General features: G+C 43.5%; 1 protein-coding gene across 6 annotated transcripts in view; it reads right to left on the bottom strand.

Moving 5' to 3' along the window:
• PLEKHS1 (pleckstrin homology domain containing S1) overlaps positions 2321-20938 on the bottom strand; it is a 35944-nt gene continuing 17326 nt past the window's right edge. For 2 of the 6 annotated variants that reach the window (XM_021073324.1, XM_021073325.1), the window contains exons 3-13: positions 18611-18699; positions 18393-18499; positions 17932-18066; positions 16018-16093; positions 15022-15141; positions 12848-12973; positions 10602-10747; positions 9555-9761; positions 8757-8858; positions 7180-7315; positions 2321-3634 (exon numbers count right to left, since the gene is read on the bottom strand). In XM_021073324.1, coding sequence (XP_020928983.1) covers positions 3455-3634; positions 7180-7315; positions 8757-8858; positions 9555-9761; positions 10602-10747; positions 12848-12973; positions 15022-15141; positions 16018-16093; positions 17932-18066; positions 18393-18499; positions 18611-18699 — 1424 coding nt within the window. In that variant the 3' untranslated portion in view covers positions 2321-3454. The remainder of the gene's footprint in view (positions 3635-7179; positions 7316-8756; positions 8859-9554; positions 9762-10601; positions 10748-12847; positions 12974-15021; positions 15142-16017; positions 16094-17931; positions 18067-18392; positions 18500-18610; positions 18700-20938) is intronic. The other 4 variants (XM_021073327.1, XM_021073326.1, XM_021073329.1 and 1 more) reach the window with 4 other exon arrangements.

Here is a 20938-nt window from a genome sequence, read left to right as displayed (position 1 = left end):
TCTACCCGATGGCACATGGGGCACAGAGTCAGGACAGGTTGCTTCTTCCAGGCCCTGGTGATGACACTTCTCAGGGTTGGAGGGCAAAGAAAAACCAGGCTTCTCTGCTCAGGAGCAGGGTTCTTTTCTGGAGGGGGAGGCTGTCATCAACCTCTTCCAGGACTGCTGCAAACAAAGAGCCTCGTTTCTTAGAACTGCCCAGAGCCATATTCCATGTTCTGCAGCTTCTCAGAAGATGCAGGTACCTCTCCTGTGACCCTGGGGGGGTGATGCTCCCCCAACATGCTTCCTGGTCCACCTGCAGTGCAGTCATGGGAGTGGTTGTTAGAATGCAGATTCCAGGGCCCCACACCTAAACTATGGAACCAGAACCTTTGGGTCTGGGGAGACCTGGAAACCTGCCTGAGACTTTCTTTGGGGGGAAAAAACCACTCCTGTAAGAGAAGCCCCTAGAGCAGGACCTTCATCACAAGTACCTCAGGTGGTTCAGCTGCAAGTAGAATGTTCTGGAATGAAGAGAGGGTGGCCAAGAGCAGGCTCTGCACCCTCACTGGGGAGAGCATGGGTGGGAGCCAGGAGTCCTGTGTTCTCCTGTCTGTGAGCCACATAAATGCTTCAAGGCCTTAGTCTTCAGACTCTTCATTGACTCGGTGACAGGGCTGAAGGGCCTGGAAGCTCAGGCTTGTCCATCCATCTCAGCTTAGCTTAGATGACTGAGCAGAACAGAGGAAGACCTTCTGGGCTGCAAAGCAGTGCAGCCACCCCCCTTGTTGACTGCAGATAGGTTTACCTGGATGGTTTTTTATTTCCTTCACTAAGGTAGCTTACTTTCTTACTTATGAAGCTTTAATATGTAAGTATATTACATATGCACATATGTAATTATCTGCTTTCCACATCTGTACTTACTTTTCATTATAAAAGTGACATATGCTCTTTGCAAAAAAAAAAAAGAGAGAGAGAAATTCAAACATTACAGAAATGCCTCCCCCCAATGGCCAACCATGATCATACTTCCTAGAGGCGACTCACTAGCAAGTTGATGTATGTTCTTCTAGATGAAAAAAGACAGTATTGTCTGACAGCAGCAGCACAACTAACCTTTATCGAGGGCTTACTCCATGTCAGGCCACGTGTCAGGTGCTGTGTGTACATCATCCATTTCAACTTCGCAATAATCCTGTGAGACTGGGATTTCTCTCCCTGATCTGGGGTTGGGAAAATTTGATATGCACCAACACTAATCATTTATTTTTATAAAAGCAGGATGATGTTATACCTACTGTACTGCAACTTTCTTCTTTTATTCTTTGTGGGGTTTTTTTTTTTTTTTTTTTTTTTTTTGGCTGCACCCACTTGGGACATGTGGAACAGCCCAGGCCCGGGATGGAACACATGCCACAGCCTCGACCTAAGCTGCAGCTGTGACAACACTGGATCCTCAACCCGCTGAGTCACCAGGGAACTCTTCTTTCCTTCTTTTATGTTTTTTGTCTTTTTGCCTTTTCTATGGCCGTACCTGAGGCATATGGAGGTTCCCAGGCTAGAGGTCTAATTGGAGCTGTAGCCGCCGGCCTATACCACAGCCATAGCAATGCGGGGATCCGAGCCGCTTCTGCGACCTACACCACAGCTCATGGCAACACCGGATCCTTAACCCACTAAGCGAGGCCAGGGATCGAACCCAAAACCTCATGGTTCCTAGTCGGATGTGTTAACCACTGAGCCACGACGGGAACTCCTCTTCTTTCCTTCTTAATATGTTGTGATCATCTTTCTTAATCACACATGTAAAACTCTGAACATCTGCACAATGTTCAAGTATAGGTAGCCATCATAATTAAGCAACCCCCCAAAATTTTTTTTTTACAGACATCTAGGTGTTTCTCTGTGTGTATTTCTGTAAGATAGATTTCTGGAAGTAGAAACAGTAGGTCAATATTCACATGTCAAATCATTATATAGTATACCTTAAACTAGTACACTGTTGTATGTCAATTATATCTCAGTAAAAGTGGAAAAAAATGTGGTCTTAACTCCAATCCAGCAAAAAAAAAAAAAAAAAAGGAAGAGGGGTTCCATCGCAGAGCAGTGGAAATGAATCTGACTAGGAACCATGAGGACACAGGTTCAATCCCTGGCCTCGCTCAGTGGGTTAAGAATCTGGCGTTGCCGTGAGCTGTGGCGTAGATCGCAGATGGTGCTCGGATCTGGTGTTGCTGTGGCTCTGGTGTAGGCTGGCAGCAACAGCTCTGATTAGACCCCTAGCCTGGGAACTTCCATATGCTGAGGGTGCAGCCCTAAAAAGACACAAAAGAAAGAAAGAAAAGAAACAGTAGGTCCAATGCAAATGATGTTTTTAATACTTTCTATACAATTTAGATAACAAAACGTGAACTGTCTCTGAGTGTCTCATCTATGTGCTGAAGGTCTTTTCAAATCTAAATCCAAATACAAAGTGAAGATCAGGTGGGGGAAAAAATGTAATTGTAATGTACACATGTAAGGATAACCTGACCCCCTTGCTGTACAGTGGGAAAATAAAAAAAAATTATTAAAAAAAAAAAAAGATCAGGACATTTGTTTCTTAGAGCTGGTTTTAGATTCTTGATTCTGCCACTAACAAGCTATGAAACCCGAGCCACAAAGAAAGTATATCATTAAATGTGTGAGGCCTTGGTTTTCTCCCCTGTGAAATGGCAACACATTAAGACCTATTTTGTGAAACCCTCTTTTGCTCTGTCATTCCCTGATTTGATTCATCCTTCATTTCTCTGTGGTTTTTTTTAATTATGAAAAAAGACTTGACTCTTTTAGCCTTCAAGGATCGATTATTTAATGCATCAATTAGTTAAGACCTTTCAAACTTAGACATGCTAGGCGACTCTCTTACTGTGCAGCAAACAGATCGTTGCTGGATATAACCTTAAAGCTGCTTCGACTTCTAAATTGGTTACTGGATCCTTAAAGATAATTAAGGTAATTATTGATTCCAAGAGCTTGGCCCTCTGGGCTATGGACATAGTAAGTGGCAGGAGGTGGCTGGGAAGTCAGATATGGGATCACATCTCTCTCGGGAATCTCGCTTTCCTGGAATGAGTACTTCCAGTGGTCCATTCTTCAACAAAGAAGAGATAACGGAGACCATGACCTCACAGAAATGCAAAGCACATTGTAGATGAGAAACTTACCCAATCTCTGTCTGTGGTGTTTGGGACAAAATCTGAGCTAAGAAGCCTTATATTTTCACTGTGTTCCATCATCACTACCCCACTTGGTCCTCTCAACAGCCCTGTTGCAATAGCCAGAGAAGGGATGGTTTTTCCCTTTGTTAAGATGCAGATGGAGAAGTTCAGAGAGATGCACCGACTTGCCTCCTATCACACAGCAGGGAGTGGCAGAGCTCAGCAGAGTCCGAGTCTGTCCTGGATCGGTGGCAATGGACCCCAGCATGTTACTCGGCAGCCCCTTTCTGCTGACCCTTTTTAATGGCTGGGCTCCTCTTCAGTATCTTCTCCAGTGCAGATGTATCCAGCTGAAAAGGTATAACACCTTGATCTTTCAAGGAGCACGTACAGGCTTCAGCGTGGAATTTCTCTGAATTTGGGATCCGACCAATGGTGAGTTTTACTTTCTAAAACACAAGAAAGAAGAACGTGAAATGACTAAAGATTATCTCAGGGTGGCTTGTTCTCAGTCGCAGTCTGTCCTTCACGCCCTTGGAAGCTCAGTTTTGAAGCAAATCTGGGCTGGAGGAAGCCAGAATGACGTACACATGCAGGTGGAAGATGCATTTTTATTCTCTGGCAGCCACAGGCCTGAGTCTTCAGGGAAAAATTCCAGAGAACATCCATGGTGCCCAAATGGGCCCATTTGTACCAAGAATTAAAACACCTCTTGAAACTGGATAATCCAAGTAAGTCCACCACTCAGGACTAGCCCCTGACAAAACTGGGAGGAAATTAACTTCTGTGTGTTTCTCCTGCGATCCAGACTCCCTCCCCTTTCACTTGCACAACTTCTCTCCCACCTTTTAAAATCTCACGTTCTCTCTCCTCCCCGTCCCTACCTCACACTCACCCCCGATTCCCATTTCTCTCAACTTCATTCTCAAGGAAGGAAAGTACATCTGCTGGGTTCAGCTGCTCTAAAATACGAGGGACCCTTGGCTGTCACATCATCCTCTTTCCAACATTCTTTTTCCATCTAGGGGTCAGGGATTTGAATTTTGTGAAATTCAAATGAACCAGAGATTCATTTTTAACATAAAGAAATAAATTGTGATGGAACATGATGGAGGATAATGTGAGAAAAAGAATATATACTTTTCTCTGGGTCGCTTTACTGTACAGCAGAAAGTGACAGAACACTGTAAATCAACTATAATAAAAAAAATCTTAAAAAAATAAATATGCAAAAAAGGAGCAATAAGTCAGTTGTGGCAGGGGTGGGCAAGTGGGGGAATTTTTTGATGTTCCAATAAGCATGTTGGTGAACACCTCATATTTCTCAATAGCATCTAGTTATCCAGGAGCGAGGGTGCTGGCAGGATGAACACAGGAGAAACGCGGTTGCTCCTGACCCACACGTGATTCCACAGTCTAGAAGGCTGGTTTGATAAACTGCAGTTAGTGACACCCAGGTGGAGTTCCTGGATCCGATCCCAGGCAAAAACGCTTTCCTTGGCTTCGGAGCTGATGCCTGGATCTTCGGATCAGAGTGTTGTTTGGGAACTTTCAAAAGTTTATATTGAACGCTTGGCCCCAGTGTGGGTCTTTGGCAGAGGAAATGCGTTATAGTTACTAGATTGTTGGGCTGGACCCCCGAAGGCCCCATCATGTTCACCACACAAGCTCCTCCCTGAGTCTTCAGAACCCAAGCCAAGCATCCCCTTCCCAGAGACACCTTTCTGGCCTCCCTCAAATAAACTTCATGCTTCCTCTAGATCCCAGGGCCCTCTGCTCGTCTCTCAAGGCTCACAGTGTACTTGTCACTAGCACATGACATAGCTATTCTAGCCACTAACCTGTAGGCTCCTTAAGCTCAGGCTGAGGCCATTTGCATAGTTCTAGGTCCTAGCACAGGATCCAGCACACAAGAGATGTTCAGTAGATGGCGAGTGAATGAATGAGTCCTTGCTCTGCTATTTATCTTGGACAACTCACTCCTTCTCAGTACATTTCCTTATTTATTTATTTATTTATTTTTATTACTCAAATGAATTTATCACATCTGTAGTTGTATAATGATCATCACAATCCAGTTTCACAGGATTTCCATCCCACAGCCCAAGCATATTCCCCCACCCCCCAAACTGTCTCCTCCAGAGACCATAAGTTTTTCAGTGTCTGTGAGTCAGCATCTGTTCTGCAAAGAAGTTCAGTCTGTCCTTTTTTGAGATTCCATCTGTCAGTGAAAGCATTTGATGTTGGTGTCTCATTGTATGGCTGACTTCACTTAGCATGATAATTTCTAGGTCCATCCATGCTGCTAACATTTCCTTATTTATTTGTTTGTTTGTTTATTTATGTCTCTTTAGCGCCACACCTGTGGCATATGGAAGTTTCCAGGCTAGGGGTCAAATCAGAACTGCAGCTGCCGGCCCACACCACAGCCACAGCAACTCGGGATCTGAGCCATATCTGTGACATAACCACAGATCATAGGGAAATGCTGTATCCTTAACCCACTGATCGAGACCAGGGATCAAACCTGCATCCTCATGGATACTAATGGGATTCGTTCCCAGCTGAGCCATGACAGAAACTCCCGTTTCCCCATTTAGACAGTAGGGGTAGTACCATTCGTCTAACCAATGAGGTTTCTGCGTGATGCAGAAGAGATAAGATAATCATAATTTATAATCATCTTCTATAATTATAAACTCTCGAAACTGGAAGACATTTGATAGATTATCCAGGACCCTGGTTTTCAGGAATTTTAAGCCAAGTCACTATTTCTGCAAGGTGAAGTAACATGACATTTCAGTGTTTAAAAAAAAATAAAGATAAACATTCACTGTTCTCTCTAGTTGAAGTCCTGAATGCCAACCTGTTCCCTCGCCTCTTCTCCGGCCCCATCTTAGGGGTCCAAGAAGTACAGTTTGAAAACCAACCCTCTCACTGTAGAGAGAGAAAAAAAAATGAAAATTACTTGTCATAGAAGGAAGTGATTTTCCCAAGGTCATATGGCTCCTCAAAAATAAAAACAGATCAAGAAAGGTATTAAAAATATGGAGAATAAACTAATCGCCAGAAACACGGGGAGCCTTTTTTCAACATGCACACTTGGTATATAGTCACATGTGAGGTAAAATTCCTATGACAACCCTGTAAGGAGGGCGTGTCAGTGTCTGAGATGAGGAAATGGAGGTTTGAAAAGCTAAACCTGAGAGTTCCCGTCATGGTGCTGTAGAAAGAAATGCGACTGGGAACCTTGAGGCTGCAGGTTCGATCCCTGGCCTCGCTCAGTGGGTTAAGGATCTGGCAGCTCGGATCTAGCATTGCTGTGCTGTAGGCAAGCAGCTGTATCTCCAGTTAGACCCCTAGCCTGGGAACTGCCATATGCCACAGGTGTGGCCCTAAAAAGTAAAAAAAAAAAAAAAGCTAAACCTGTAAACCAACCATAATGATGGAAAAAAATCATTAAAAAATTTTTTAAAAAAGCTAAACCTGTTCAGCATTCCTCAGCCAATAGTAGCAGAAACAAAAGAACTAGTAACTATATTGAGCGCCTAACGTGCTCGTCACTGTTCACTGTTGTAAGCATGTGACATACATTATTTTATTTAATTCTCCAATAACCAGTGTTATCCTTCTCCCTAATTTTACAGAAGAGAAAAGTGAGACACAGTTTGGTTGAGGCAGGTGGGATGTAAACGCTGCGCCTTCCTGATTGAAGCGTGAGGTCTTTTTGGCCACGTCATGCTGCGTCTGAGGTCCTGAATCCATCTGGTCAGTCTCCTAGCCTAGTGGTCCTCCAAATACGATTCTTTAAAAGGGTCCTAAAGTAACATTTTTGTTATTTGCACTTCTTGAATGAAGTATTATTCTCTTAGTTACACACACTGGCCAAGCATGGAAGAGTCTCATTTGTCTTTAGAGTACAGTTCAGACACCACCCGGGACCTTGATCTTGTTCCTCTTTGGCCCCTGTCAAGGGCCAGTCAGCAGGACTCACCTCCCTCTGGATGGACCGGCTGAGAAACAGAGAGACCTCCTCTAGGTTCTGGGGCCTCAGGTCATTCACGGCCAAAAGGTGATCTCCATGAAAAAATAAGCATCCCAGGCGCGGGGGGCCTTCCCACTGAGCCACACTGCAATGGGAATACAGCATCCAACACAAGCGTGAGAAGTGATCGCTGGGAGTGCAGGGCCTAGATGGGGACACTGGGGCGCGGTGTGTGGGGGGGTCCTCACGCTAGTCTGTTGCTACTATTACTAGTTTCTTTAGCTAGGTTGCATCACATCTGAAGCCGTCGAACTGCTCTTCCTTTTTTTCTTTTTCTGGCCTCACCTACGGCATATGGAAGTTCCCACCAGGCCAGGGATCAAATCACAGCAGCATCTGCGACCGACACTGCAGCTGGAGGCAATGCCAGATCCTTAAACCACTGAACAAGGCCAGGTATTGAACCTGCATCCTCATGGGCACTATGTCGGATTCTTAATCCACTGAGCCACAACGGGAACACTGATTTCCTTTTTTATTTGGAATATTCTTTCCTCTCTCATGACTCTTGGAGTCCAACCCTTCCTCCGTAGTCCAGCTCCAACAATACTGCCTCAACAAAGCCCTCCTACATCACACGTCCTTTAATTAATTTCTCCTGCCTCTGGACTTCTATTGCATTGTGTAATCACCTCACTTATTGCATATTTAAATAAAATGCATTTTATATGTTCTTGTTTATGTAGCTGTCTTTTTTCTAAGCTGTGAGACCCCAGAAGTATGGTACCACCTTAAAAAAATTTTAATATCCCCCATCAACAGAAGGTGCTAAGTATTCATCAAAAGTGAGCACACAGTGATTATACAATGAATAGCTAATGAACAAATCAATGAATTAATGGATGAGGAATCTCAGGCACAGAGGATGCCGAAGTTTCAGTCTAATATGTATTGAGACAGATTGTGGGAAGTTTGGAGAAACGGAAGGTTGGGGTTCCTGCTGTCTTACAGAACTTATAATTGATGGGTAATGTTTACTTTACATTAACAAGCTTTCCTCCCTTATAAAACTGTAATGTTCCATCAAAATGGATTACAAAGTCTTTAAAAGAATGTAGGATTAAATAAAGTGATCACTCTAAGAAAAATTCTCTTCCACACAGTCTTCTATGTCCAAGTTCCTGACCAGTAGGTTTTTAGCTGGAAGTCTTCAACCCTGATGTGCCTCTTTCTTCTAGATCTTAGATCCTTGTCGACCTCACCAACTTTGCTCGTTCATCAAGTACTCATTAATCCTTGATTGGCAATGATTTTCTTGGACCATATACATTCCTGCTCACCTTCAAAAAACCAGACATTTGCTGCTTCCTGGACTTCGGGGTCCTCCCATAGCCGCTCACCTCCTGCTGACTCTCCTATACAACATCCTCATTTCTGCCTCCATCAAAGGCCGTTTGTGACAACCGCAACACGAGAGTCCCAGTTCTGCCTTCAGTTTTATCACATAGAGTGCTTCAAAATATAATTGTTGCCTTCGTGTCATCCAACCCCATTTCTAATCAATAACCACCAAATCTGCTACCTACCATATCCGTCCTGCAGCTTCTCTGAGAGCAAGATAGTTTATGACGTCAGCAGGAGAAAGGAACACGTTCAGCATCTCCACTTGGCTTTCGTCGAGGATGTTACTACGAGATAAGATGTTAGAAAAGTCAGCCAACTGTCAGTGGCTCCGAACTATACTCTCTGAGTGGACTTTGGCCTCTGACATCTGAGATGGTAGTTCCCAGTTAAAGACTGTCCAAAACATTTGGGGAAGAAAATGAATTTAAATTACTCATTAATGCCCCCCACCCCTCCTGGGATGTGGTAATGATGGAAGACAATGGAAAAGGAGTGAAAAAATGGACTAAGTTGATTACATGTCATATCAGTTTGCACATTTCTTTGCAGAAGAAGACACTGAACAGAGTTAAACTTGAGAACAGTCTCATCAAAAGTTCTTGGCATCATTTAAAACCTCAATGCTCCCCTTCCTAGTTATAACCAAACCGCAAGTAGCTTGCATGCCCATAATTTTAGCAGTAAAAGCTGGGTGACATGCTACCCAGAGCAGTGGGATCCAAGGTTCCAGAACCTGAAAGACTAGCTAATGGAGAATTTTTTAAGTATTTGCAAAGGCCACCCACAGCCCAGGGGACCACTTTGTTTCAAGCTCTGTTACTCACTGACCTTGGCACCACATCAGTGAGAAGGGGGAAGCTGGTCAAATTCTTGGCTGACTTGGCGATTTTTAGGAACTACTTTAAAATGTGAATTCTGAGTACAGAAGGAAGCCTGCCTTGCTCTATGAGCCCATAAAGTTTTAGAAATTAGAACTTTACTTGATTAGTATAGACAATTGCACAACAGTTAGAGAGGCCGACCCCTTTTTGTCATTCGTGGTCTGTGCTTCCATACTGGCAGGTGAAAGATAAGAGCTCGTTCCTGAGGCTTGTCCTTGCAGGTCAAGCTCCCCATTCTGGATCTCTGCAACCGTCTGGGATTCCTCTTTGCTATCAGCAGACTCCTGGGACATCTCGTTGAAAAGACTAGAACGTAAGAAGGTTACACAACCTCTTTTTTCCTTTTTTAAAAAGTTTTATTGAAGCATAATGATTTACAATGTTGTGATAGATCCTGAATTCTTTTTTTTTTTTTTTTTTTTCCTTTTAGGGTCACACCTGTAGCATATGGAAATTCCCAGGCTAGGGGCTGGATCAGAGCTGTAGCTGCTGGCCTATGCCACAGCTACAGCAATGCTGGATCCCAGCCACATCTGCAACCTACAACGCAGGTTGAGGCAACACTGAATCCTTAACCCACTGAGTAGGGCCAGGGATTGAACCTACATCTTCATGGACTCTATGTCAGGTTCTTAACACACTGAGTCACAACAGGAACTCCCACAAAGCCTTTTTAAGCATGTCTATTTACAGTTTTCCACAGTGTGTGAGCCAGATTTAAGTAGCTAACAGTCATTTGAAAGCTAACAAGGTTTTGAAGTATGTCCAGCCCTCAGAATCACAGCCACAGTTAGAATCAAATCCAATAAACTTTCCTTCTAAAAATGGATAATGGAGTCAAAATAGTCCTTTCCATTGGAAGGGTTTGGAGACAAAAGTGAGAGTGTGAGAGACATAAATGCAAAATAGAAAGGAACTACCTCAGGAGAGAGGCCATGTCCTGTGGGCGTCACTAATGGTTTTCTATGGGTAGAGAAACCATTCTCACTTTTTCTTGTTTTGAGATGACTAAATAACATGTTGAACTTGGTCTATGGTACTGCTTTTGTGTGACGATATGAACTATTTCAATGCACTGGCAGCAATCATTCCTAGACCCAGCACTTTAGCTAAGATTGAATTTGAACATATGGCAGTTTTACTTACCAGGATTTCATTGACATGTACTGGCGCTCAGTGTTGTTGGAGGCCTGGTCTGGACGACCAGGTTCAAGGGTTTCACTACCAGGTTCAAGGGTTTCACCAGGTTCAAGGGATTCACCAGAATCACTGGCAGCAATTATTTTATCCAACTAGAGACAGAGGAATAGACATGAGGATGCAAGTCTACCAGTAGGCCAGCTGCCCTTTCATCCCCTACATGATGATTCTGGGCCCTGAAACAGGACATACAACTTCTGCTGGATGAACACTGGTGCTCCCTGTGGGAGAATGAACCTAGGAAGCTTCTGGCAGGTTCAAAGTCTCTTTTCTTCTCCTGGATTCCCCACGCTTCTGATACAGTGTTCAATTGGACTGAATTGCTGTTTATTTTTCTGTCTCATCATTAGGCACTTAATGCCATGAATGCCTTTTCCCATCCAGTGCTACTGTAGAGTCACATCGCCTGACTGGGTCAAAGGCTCTGACACAATGCAGAGCTGGCCTCAGGCTGCTCTGCTCACTGGCAGTCAAGCTGCTTCAAGGGGCTGGACCAGTGCTAGAAAATACTATCCCCTGGGGGCATCCCCTTAGCCCCTCAGAACTAAGTCATTTGGAGCAATGGTTTCTCCAAAACCCTAAGGACTTTCCATTGCCTGCCTCACAGATTCACCATTAACTATCATTGGAACCTTCGTTCCTGTCAAGCCAGTCTTCCCACTGTGCCCCCTACAAATGGTGCTCTTCAAGTGCCCATTTTCCTCTGGTTTTCTTCACCTCAACTGCCCCCTTTTCTCTCCTGTCTTAAGAAGCTGTGTTCAGGCCTGACCTGAGGTCCCATGGCCCCTCTGATCACCTTAGACACAGCCAACTTCTCCCTTCTCTGAACATGTATGGCACAGCTTTGTACTTAATTTTTGTAATGGTCTTTTGGCTTGGTTTGATCTGCTTTGCCAGGCTTTGCATCCCGTAAGGTACCTGGCAAATTTCAGGCACAGGTGCTCAGTACCACCTGACTGGTAGGTTGGATGGTCAGGAAAGACTAGTTGTCCTCACTGTGGCTCAGAGAACACTGGCATGAAAATAGTTTTAGTGAAAGAAGGGTCCTGTGGTCAAAGGAAAGGCTGTGTGACATATGCTGCCTGGTTATTAGTAATGCACTACCATATATGAAAGGCTCTGAGAATTCTGCAAGTAAGAAGCCTATGTAAGTTACTATGATTTGGTATTTCCAGATTTTTTTTTTTTTTGACCCTAGAATGCTTCTTTTGTGTGAATGTGCATCACCACCTTATAGAAAATCTCCCCATTTGGGAAGTGCTGCACCCTCCATATTTGGTCTTCCTACCTCTCTTTTCCATTCTTTTCTCTCTACCGCCCACCTCAAATATAGCTGCTGAATTAACAGAACCAGAAGTTAATTCAGCTTTGCCCCTTCCTAATTGAGAAGCCATCCTGCCTCTCATGTTTTCTGCAGCATGAAGTCAGCTTGACAGTCAAGACCCATGGTGGTCTGGCCCTCGCCACCCCCCCCAATATGTCACCCACTCATACTAAGTTAGAGCTCAACTAAACTACTCATCATATATGTATCAAATGTCATGTTGTGTTTTGAAGGCTTCTCTGACAGCAGTGGAGACAGAAAATCTATCCTTTTTCTGTTGCTTCCAGAGCTCTCTGACTACGTCTCTGGTGGAACATGTCAGGGAGAAATTGATAAGACTGTAAGCTCTGAGGCAGGTGTGATATCAGGTCCTTCGTGGCAGCCACCACACCCAGCACAGTACAGGATAAGCACATGGAAGGAGCTCAGTAGTGGCTTTCAGTTGATCAATAGACTGCACCACACAATTTATCACCCAAGGGTCTTACTGTTTCCACCCAGAGTGCATGCAGAAAGTCTCCCCAAGTCAATCCTCCACGTCCCAATTTTGCCATCAAATAAGGTCAAATGTCATCTCCATGAAACCTTCCCTAGCCTTCTGTCTGGAAGTTAGCCCCACCCCGCCACCTACTACCCCTCGTGTGCTCCGAGCATGTTACAGGCAACTCTATTCAGCTTGGAGCGCTTTCTGTCTTGTTCCTACTAAAGTGGATTCCTATGAATGTGTTCACATTGCAAGCACATCACCTGTGTCTGACCCGCCTCTGTGCTCCACTGAACCCAGTCTTGTGTCCCAGGCACAGGGCATGGCAGGGGTTCAGTAAATATTTGTAGAAGGAAGAAGTGACTAATGCATGGAAGGGGTTACCTCTAAAAGAATACTTCGAGGATTAAGATAATAACTCTCTTCTTTTGTATCTTGAGTGGTCTCTGACAAGAAATCATGTGGTAGATGAGTTTGTCTGAGTCCTGGAGAACTTGTTTCCATTAAATGCTAAATAAAGAAATGAAAACAGAATTAATGCTTTTTCTTTTTCTTTGCAAGAGACAGGATTAAACGACATGTTTTCTAAGAAATACATGATAGATAATTGGGTTGAGAACACCTTCCAAGGTTATATCCAGAAGTCCATACCACTTGAATGTGTCTCTTGGGTCTGGATCATCACTAATAATATAAAAATACAAGCCTATCTTTCAGGCTTTTTTCTACCATTGGCACCTGTAACAAGTGGTTGGCTTTGGTGGGTGGTATTCAGAATCCTCCACCCTCATCTTTTTCTAGTTTTCATCCAGGGCTGACTGAGAAGGTAATTAGCCTGGAGACAAGTCACTGCAACTCTTCCCTTTCTTCTCAATAGTCCTCTTTTGTGTTCTGCTCATATGCTTCTATTGTTTGCAGAGCAATGCAACTTTGTAGCATTGATCCAGTAATAATACGAATTACTGGCTTCCAGGTAATCTAGATTCAGCCAATTCATGCTTTGCTCCCGGACAGATACAGGACACTTTACAAAGTAGCTGCTTTGCCTGGCAGGAAAATTGTTAAAAGTACAATTCAGTTCTTCCAAGAACAATGCCTTAAAGGGGGTGGGGGAGGTTGAACAAAACCTGAGTGTTCTCTAGGAAGTCCTTGAAAGAAAGTAATTAAAAAAAAAAATAGTTGTACTTAAATAGTGTTCAGTCTTTCTAGCTGAAAGTTCACAGCGCTAGGTCATGCCAAGCTGGGGATGAAGAAGGGTTCTGACTTAACTATACCAACAGCAACAACATCCAACAAAGCAGATGGTACGCTGACCAGCGCTAACTGAAACATCACTGGGTTGGAATAAGCAGTGTGAAAAAGCAAGATGACCCATAATATTATCTTTAGGGAGATGGGCTATCAGGAGCAAAAAGCAAGAGGCATCTGCTGAAAAGAGTGATCCTTCTCAACCCCATTTCCTACCAGCTTTCCTACAAATACCAAATGAAGTATTTGGCCTGGTGCATTTGATATGTCCCCAAAAGCTTTTAAAATAGCTGGAGAGCTTCCAACTAGATAAAACAAGAGACTACATCCTAATAAGATGTGCTTGGTACCGAGGAAAAAGGGAAAGTCAATGGTTACAACCTCTAAGGGACAAAACAGTATCCATGGAAGGAGAAAACAACACTCAGTCCATTAGTTAATAATATTCAAAGTTGGGAAGACTGCAAATCCGGGAGAGCTGAGAGTGCAATTACAAATCACTTTCAAGGGCAGATGCATTATCATTTTTTCCTCAAAAGGACTTCACTAGAAATGAAGTTGAAGCCCTCCCCCCCCCCCCCCCCCCACCACACACACACACACACACACACACACACACAGAAGTAAGACTGCTCTGGGTAAATATAGGAAATTAGAACTTTGATTTTGGCCTCAGGAGTACAGATGATATAGCAAAAAATCAAGTTTGGGGCATTTTTTACAGAGGTCCTCTGTGTCCTATGGGTGAAAGGAAGGAAAAGGCTGCCAGCCAGGCTTATTCACCTGGAGGGAATCTCCACCTGACATACCTGGATGCAGACTGAGGAGTATCCAAAATGAGTGAATACATTTAGAAGTAGGCAGGGTGAGCAGTAAGGCTCATTGTGGCAGGGGAAACAGACTAAATATAGGATAAATACTGGGACTAAGAGTCATTCTTAGGGTGGGTTAGGCTTTGAGGAAGGTGTCAAATATATTTCTTTTTTTTTTCTTTTTTTATGGCTGCACCCATGGCATATGGAAATTCCCAGGCTAGGGGTTGAATTGGAGCTGCAGCTGCTGGTCTGCACCATAGCCACAGCAACATCAGACCCTAGCCGCATCTGCAACCTACACCACAGTTCACGGCAACACCATATCCTTAACCCACAGAGCAAGGCCAGGGATCAAACCCTCTTCCTCACCGATAATATGTTGGGGCCTTAACCCCATTAGCCACAATGGGAACTCTCTATATTGCCTTTTGAGGCATCAGCTGGCTCCTAGGCATGGCGCCCTGAGAGAGAGAGAGAGGTAATCAGACTGATTACCATGTCTGGAAGACTCTTTCTTGGCATGGTGGCGCTGACAGCCTCTGGTGCGCAGGCAGAACCAAGGAGAGGGCTGGGGTCTGAAAAGTGCCTTTTATCATCCAATGCAAATTTCTCCTGCTTACGAAAAAAAAATGTTGGAATCAGGATACGGCTGATCCCTCGTCTAGAAGGAAGCAACAGCCTCATGGGGCTGCTTTCAATCTTTGATCATTAACATTTATACTGCTTGCCAGCATTCTCCCTCTAAGATAAGAGCTGATCTCTCTTGTCTCTCTCCTGTTCCCAAACCCTGGAGGACTCCCAGCTTGGCCTTCACAGATGCCCTGAGTTTCTTTCCAGTGTCTTTTGAACCCTGGGTCCCTCTGAATCCCACCCCTTTGCTCTAATCCTTTGAGTACTTGTGGACACACTTTGCTTTCCCCTTTTTGGCCTCTGCTTTTGGTGGAAGCATAGAAAAACCTGGAAAAGATGTCAACATGATACCTAGAGGCCCAAGTTTCCTTTAGAAAGGTCTGTCCTAAGAAAGGCCTTAATGTAAATTAGCAAAGGTTCTTAGGAAGTAAGTAAACAATTTAAAATTGCTAGCACTTACATCAAAGAAACATCATATGGACTATAGGAGAGAGATGCAAAGCATTTTGATAGAAACCACCTTGGACTTAGTCGTTCAAAAGGTAGCTGTTCTGTACCTTGAATAACAATGATGGAAAATACTATAGTTTCAGCTACTACTAAAATATGCTACAGTTAACTTTCACTCCTCCTACCCCATAATAAAAATCGGAAGTGTCTGTACTTTAGCTCTCTTGAAAAACACCAAAGTATTCTTTTCTAGTGTTAATCATAAAAATAACAGAAATGTACATTTTCTTGCTTATTCATTCCTTGTATTAATGCCAGTTGCTAAGGAGGACAAAAAAAGCTCCCATTGTTTTCTTGCGAAAGAGGGCTATGTTCGGGGGCCCTATTATTTCATTAGTGATTTAGAGTCACCTCTGCATTGCGGTGTGCTGCTTTTACATCCCAGCAGAGTGATGACAAGAAGGAGACCCAGTCTTTAATCTTCTCCCTGTGGATAGCAGAACATTTTCAGCTGGCATATGGCAACAATGGCACCTGCGCTCCTTTTGAACCAGAGAGGGATTCTTTTTAATAAGGCTGGAACAGGCAGTGGGAGTAGGTACCAGGGAAGGAAGGATTTTTCCCCAAGTAGCTTCAACGCCCCCAGCTCCTCACCACCTCCACGCTCACACATTAGAATTAACCCTCATGCCACCTCTGGGAGGAAGGCTCCGCGAAATGGGAAGAGAAGTGGAAAGTAACGGTAATAACCACAGGGTTTGGAGCTTCAGGCTTTGACACAGATGTCTTTTCTGTTCTTAAGCGGCCCCTTAACCTGTCAGCAGCATTTGTGTGGCTATCCAGGTGTGCCTCCCTTTAGGGCACGTATGTGTTTGAATGAATTTACATAAATCACATCTTCTTTTCTATGGACTCTCACGACAGTTGAAAAGAAATTCGCCTTGGGGCTGATCTGCAACAGATGAAGTTTCTTCATGCTTTGGCTTGAGCATTTGCAGCCTCCTTTGCACAGCTTCCTCCCCCAACTTGAGCCTCTCTGGCAAGCAGATAATCATCTATAAAAATCCATTAGGCATCCTTTTTGTTTTGTTTTGTTTTGTTTTTTTGTCTTTTTAGGGCCGCACCCACGGAATTTCCCAGGCTAGGGGTCGAATCAGAGCTGTAGCTTCTGGCCTAAGCCACAGCTGCAGCAACGCCAGATCCAAGCCGTGTCTGCAACCCACACCACAGCTCACGGCAACGCTGGATCCTTAACCCAGAGTGAGGCCAGGGACTGAACCTGTGTCCTCTTGGATGCCAGTCAGATTCGCTTCTGCTGAGCCACGAGGGCAACTCCAGGCATCTTTTTCTAGCACCCAGGAAACCCTCTTAAAAACCAAAGACTCCTTCAGGGATGACCAGAGCCCCTCTCTACTTTACATGTAGCTTGTACAGATGTTTGTGTATTGGGTTCTTTTACATAAAATGTGTCTGGGGTGATAGCGACTGCTATGGGTTGAACTGTGTCCCCTCCCCTAAATTCATGTGTTGAAATCCCAGTCCTCAGTACCTCGGAAGGTGGCCTTATTTGGAAATTGGGGAGGATTGCTGCAGATGTAATGAGTTAAGGTGAGGTCTTCCTGGAGGAGGGCATCCTCATCTAATATGTCTAACGTCCTTATAAAATTGAGAAATTTGGATGCAGAGACTTGAACTTGGGAGAAGGCCACATAAAGACTGGAGTTATGCAGCCATAAGCCAAGGAACAAGAAGTGGCCAAGATTTTTTAGGATTTTCAGAGGGACCATGATCTGTGATTTCAGACTCCTGGCTTCCAGGACAGCAAGACAATACATTTCTGTTTTTCAAAGCCACTCACTTTGTGGTACATTGTGATGGCAGCCCTAGAAAATGAATACTGTGACTTGTCAAGGCATTTTGACCCATAACAAAGACAGCCAAGATGGTGTTTAAGGTTGTGGCCATGGGTTTCAAGTCAAAGCATGTTTATTGTTTATTGGTTTAAAATATTTGTGGGTTTTTTGTCTTTTTAGGGCCACACCTGTGGCATATGGAAGTTCCCAGGCTAGGGGTTGAATAGGAGCTGTAGCTGCTGGCCTACGCCACAGCCACAGCCAGAGCAACATCAGATCTGAGCTGCCTCTGCAACCTACACCACAGCTCATGGCAACACTGGATCTTCAACTGACTGAGCAAGGCCAGGGAGGGAACCCACATCCTCATGGATACTAGTTGGGTTCATTACCACTGAGCCATGTTGGGAACTCCATGTGTTTGTTTTCCGTTTTGCACATAGGAGACCCTGTGTATCATCTTACCACTTACCTGTCATAGCCAATGAGGAAGTATTCCCTGTTTGTGGTTTTGATGGACATCACTTCATCAGGGTGGCATTTGAACATCTTCTGTACAGACTGCATTTTTTCATGGCTACTTATGCCAACTTCTACACTGGAATTTCTGTTGTATATAAAGTATTAAACAGGTGCAAAAACAAACTTAGGAAGAAAACTAATTTTTTAAATTAATAGTCAAATTGTCTAAAACTTTAGATCTGTTTGATCAATACTTTGAAAACTGTCCAATAGTTCTAGAAAATAAGTTTAGATTCTGGTTTATAACTGATCGAAAATACTTTGTTAAGCCTGAAACTTAATTACAAAATTCCTATTTCGGTGGGATTCTTGGTTCTACAAATTAACACGTTTTCTAATTTTTTTTTTCTAACTTGCATGTGACTTGTTAGTATTTTGTTGTTATAAATGTTTTGTCAATTGGATACACACCGATCGATTTCAATAGACCCCCGATGATGATGGTCCTTGTAATAGGAAAGACGAAAGCCCTTTTCCCCACTCTTTGACAGAATGAAAAAACGTTTTTTCCAAGAGGCCTGCAAAATGAAAACATTCTGCATCTCAGTTAAATATCAGAGGGAGAGAAAGGATTTAAAAAATGCTCAAGAGGCTGGTGGGAGGCCTGTTAAATCTTCGTGAATACTTACTGCAGAGAAGAAAAGCTGAGGAGGTGGTGATTTAATAAAGTAATCTTGTTTGTAGACTTCATTTTCATAATAAAATGTAAATTGTCTGCCTAATAAAAGAAAGTGAACAGGATTCAGTCTGTTCCCTGTACATTTCTGAGAAGAACGGCTCCAACTGGAAAACACTGTTTACCTGTGGAAAGGTCCTCAAATTATTCACTTACAGAAAAGAATGTCTATAATAGGCCTCGAGAACAAAGGACCCAGGACCAAGTGTGTGATTCTTCCTCATCCACAGTTGGGACCTCCATTCAGGTGACATTTAGAAGCCCTTTAATTCAGCTCACACCTGTCTGGCTCTCCATCTCTGGAGGACACTACTGGCTCTCTAGATGTGAGCAAAAATTGGTTTTCATTCCTGTTAAAGCACCAGCCATAGGAGCAAGATAATTCTGCCTTACTCTTTGGCTTAGCAAACAAAAGCAAAACCACCTGCTATGGAAAACAAGGCGGCAAAGTGGTTAAATACGAGAATTCCGCCCCCGCCCCTTGAAAAAAAGAGGTTTCCAAAATGTTTGCTACTCTGTAAGTATTGAAATGTACAGAAGTTTTGTTTTTTTTTCTTTTTCCTTTCTTTTCTTTTCTTCTTTTTAGGGCCACACCTGTGGCATATGGAAGGGGTCGAATCAGAGCTACAGCTGCTGGCCTACAACTCAGCCGCAGCAACGTGGGATCCAAGCTGCATCTGTGACCTACACCACAGTTCACAGCAATGCCAGATCCTCAACCCACTGAGCGAGGCCAAGGATGGAATCCGCATCCTCATGGATACTAGTCAGGTTTGCTACCACTGAGCCACAATGGAAATTCCTTTTTCTATATTTTTGAAAACATATATAATAAATATGTACTACTTTCATTATTTAGAAAAACACAATTAATGTTGTTAAAATAAAATCAATTTTAATTTTAATTTTTTTTCTTTTTATGGCCACACTGTGGCATATGGAAATTCCCAGGCTAGGGGTCCAACTGGGGTTACAGCTGCTGGCCTAGCCACAGCCACAGCAACACCAGATCCAAGCTGCGTCTGTGACCTAGGCCACAGCTTGCAGAAATGCCAGATCCCTAACCCACTGAGGGAGGCCAGGGTTGGACCCGGAATCCTCATGGACACTATGTCAGGTTCTTAACCTGCTGAACCACAATGGAAACTCCAAAATGAAACTTACCTTTTTTAAAAAAGTGCTTTGTTTTGCCTTTATATCCAGACTATAGTTCTGGTTTGTCCATGGTTTGGTAAAAAACAGCCTTTACTAAAGAATTAGTGCTTTTTCAACCAAGCTGTCTTTCAGTAGGTGAATGGGTAAACTGTGGTGCATTGGCACAATGGAGTGTTTATTACTCAGCACTCAAAAGAAATGAGCTATCAAACTATGAAAAAACATGGAAAAAAAACGTAAATGCAGGAGTTCCTGTCGTGGCGCAGTGGTTAACGAATCTGACTAGGAACCTTGAGGTTGCAGGTTCCATCCCTGGCCTTGCTCAGTGAAGGATCTGGCATTGCCATGAGCTGTGGTGTAGGCCAAAGACTCGGCTTGGATCTGGCGTTGCTGTGGCTCTGGTGTAGGCCAGTAGCTACGGCTCCAATTAGGCCCCTAGCCTGGGAACCTCCATATGCCTCAGGAAACAGCCCTAGAAAAGGCAAAAAAAAAAAAAAAAAAAAAGACAAAAAAAAAAAAAGAAAAAGAAAGAACATAAATGTATATTAATAAGTGAGGGAAGTCAATCTGAAAAAGACTCATATGGTTTGATTCCAGCTATGTGACATTCTAGAAAAGGCAAAACTATGGAGACCAGTAAAAAGATCAGTGGTTGCCTGGGTTTACGGGAGGCACGGCGAGGCAGAGCAGCAGGAATGTTTAGGGCAGTGAAAGGACTCTGAATGATACTATAATGGTGGACACATGTTATTATACATTTGTCCAACTCACAGAATGTATAGCACCAAAAATAACCCCTAATGTAAACTAAAAAAAAAAAAAAAAATAGTGCTTCTTTATTAAGTGAAAACAGAATCAAGTTTAGGCTGTACAGTGGATAGAGCCATTAAGCTCATATCCAGTGATTCTCCTGCAGCCATCCTCACCTTCCTTCCTGCCCTCTCCTTCTTCAGCAACTCTGCCTGCTCCCTACATCTCCCCCCACCCAGAGGCAAAAAAAAAAAAAAAAAAAAAAAAAAAAGGAGAGAGAGAAAGAGAAAAGCAGAAGGAAGCAATATAGCAAAAAGCTTTAGCTCGTTTATGTAATAGCTGTGTGGCTTTGGACAAATTCTCCGACATTTACTGA

This window comes from Sus scrofa, chromosome 14 (genome assembly GCF_000003025.6).
Source record: "Sus scrofa isolate TJ Tabasco breed Duroc chromosome 14, Sscrofa11.1, whole genome shotgun sequence".
In the NCBI taxonomy this organism is placed as follows: Eukaryota; Metazoa; Chordata; class Mammalia; order Artiodactyla; family Suidae; genus Sus; species Sus scrofa.
The sequence above is the reverse complement of the archived record's forward strand: the minus strand, read 5'-3'. Positions and strand labels throughout refer to the sequence as shown.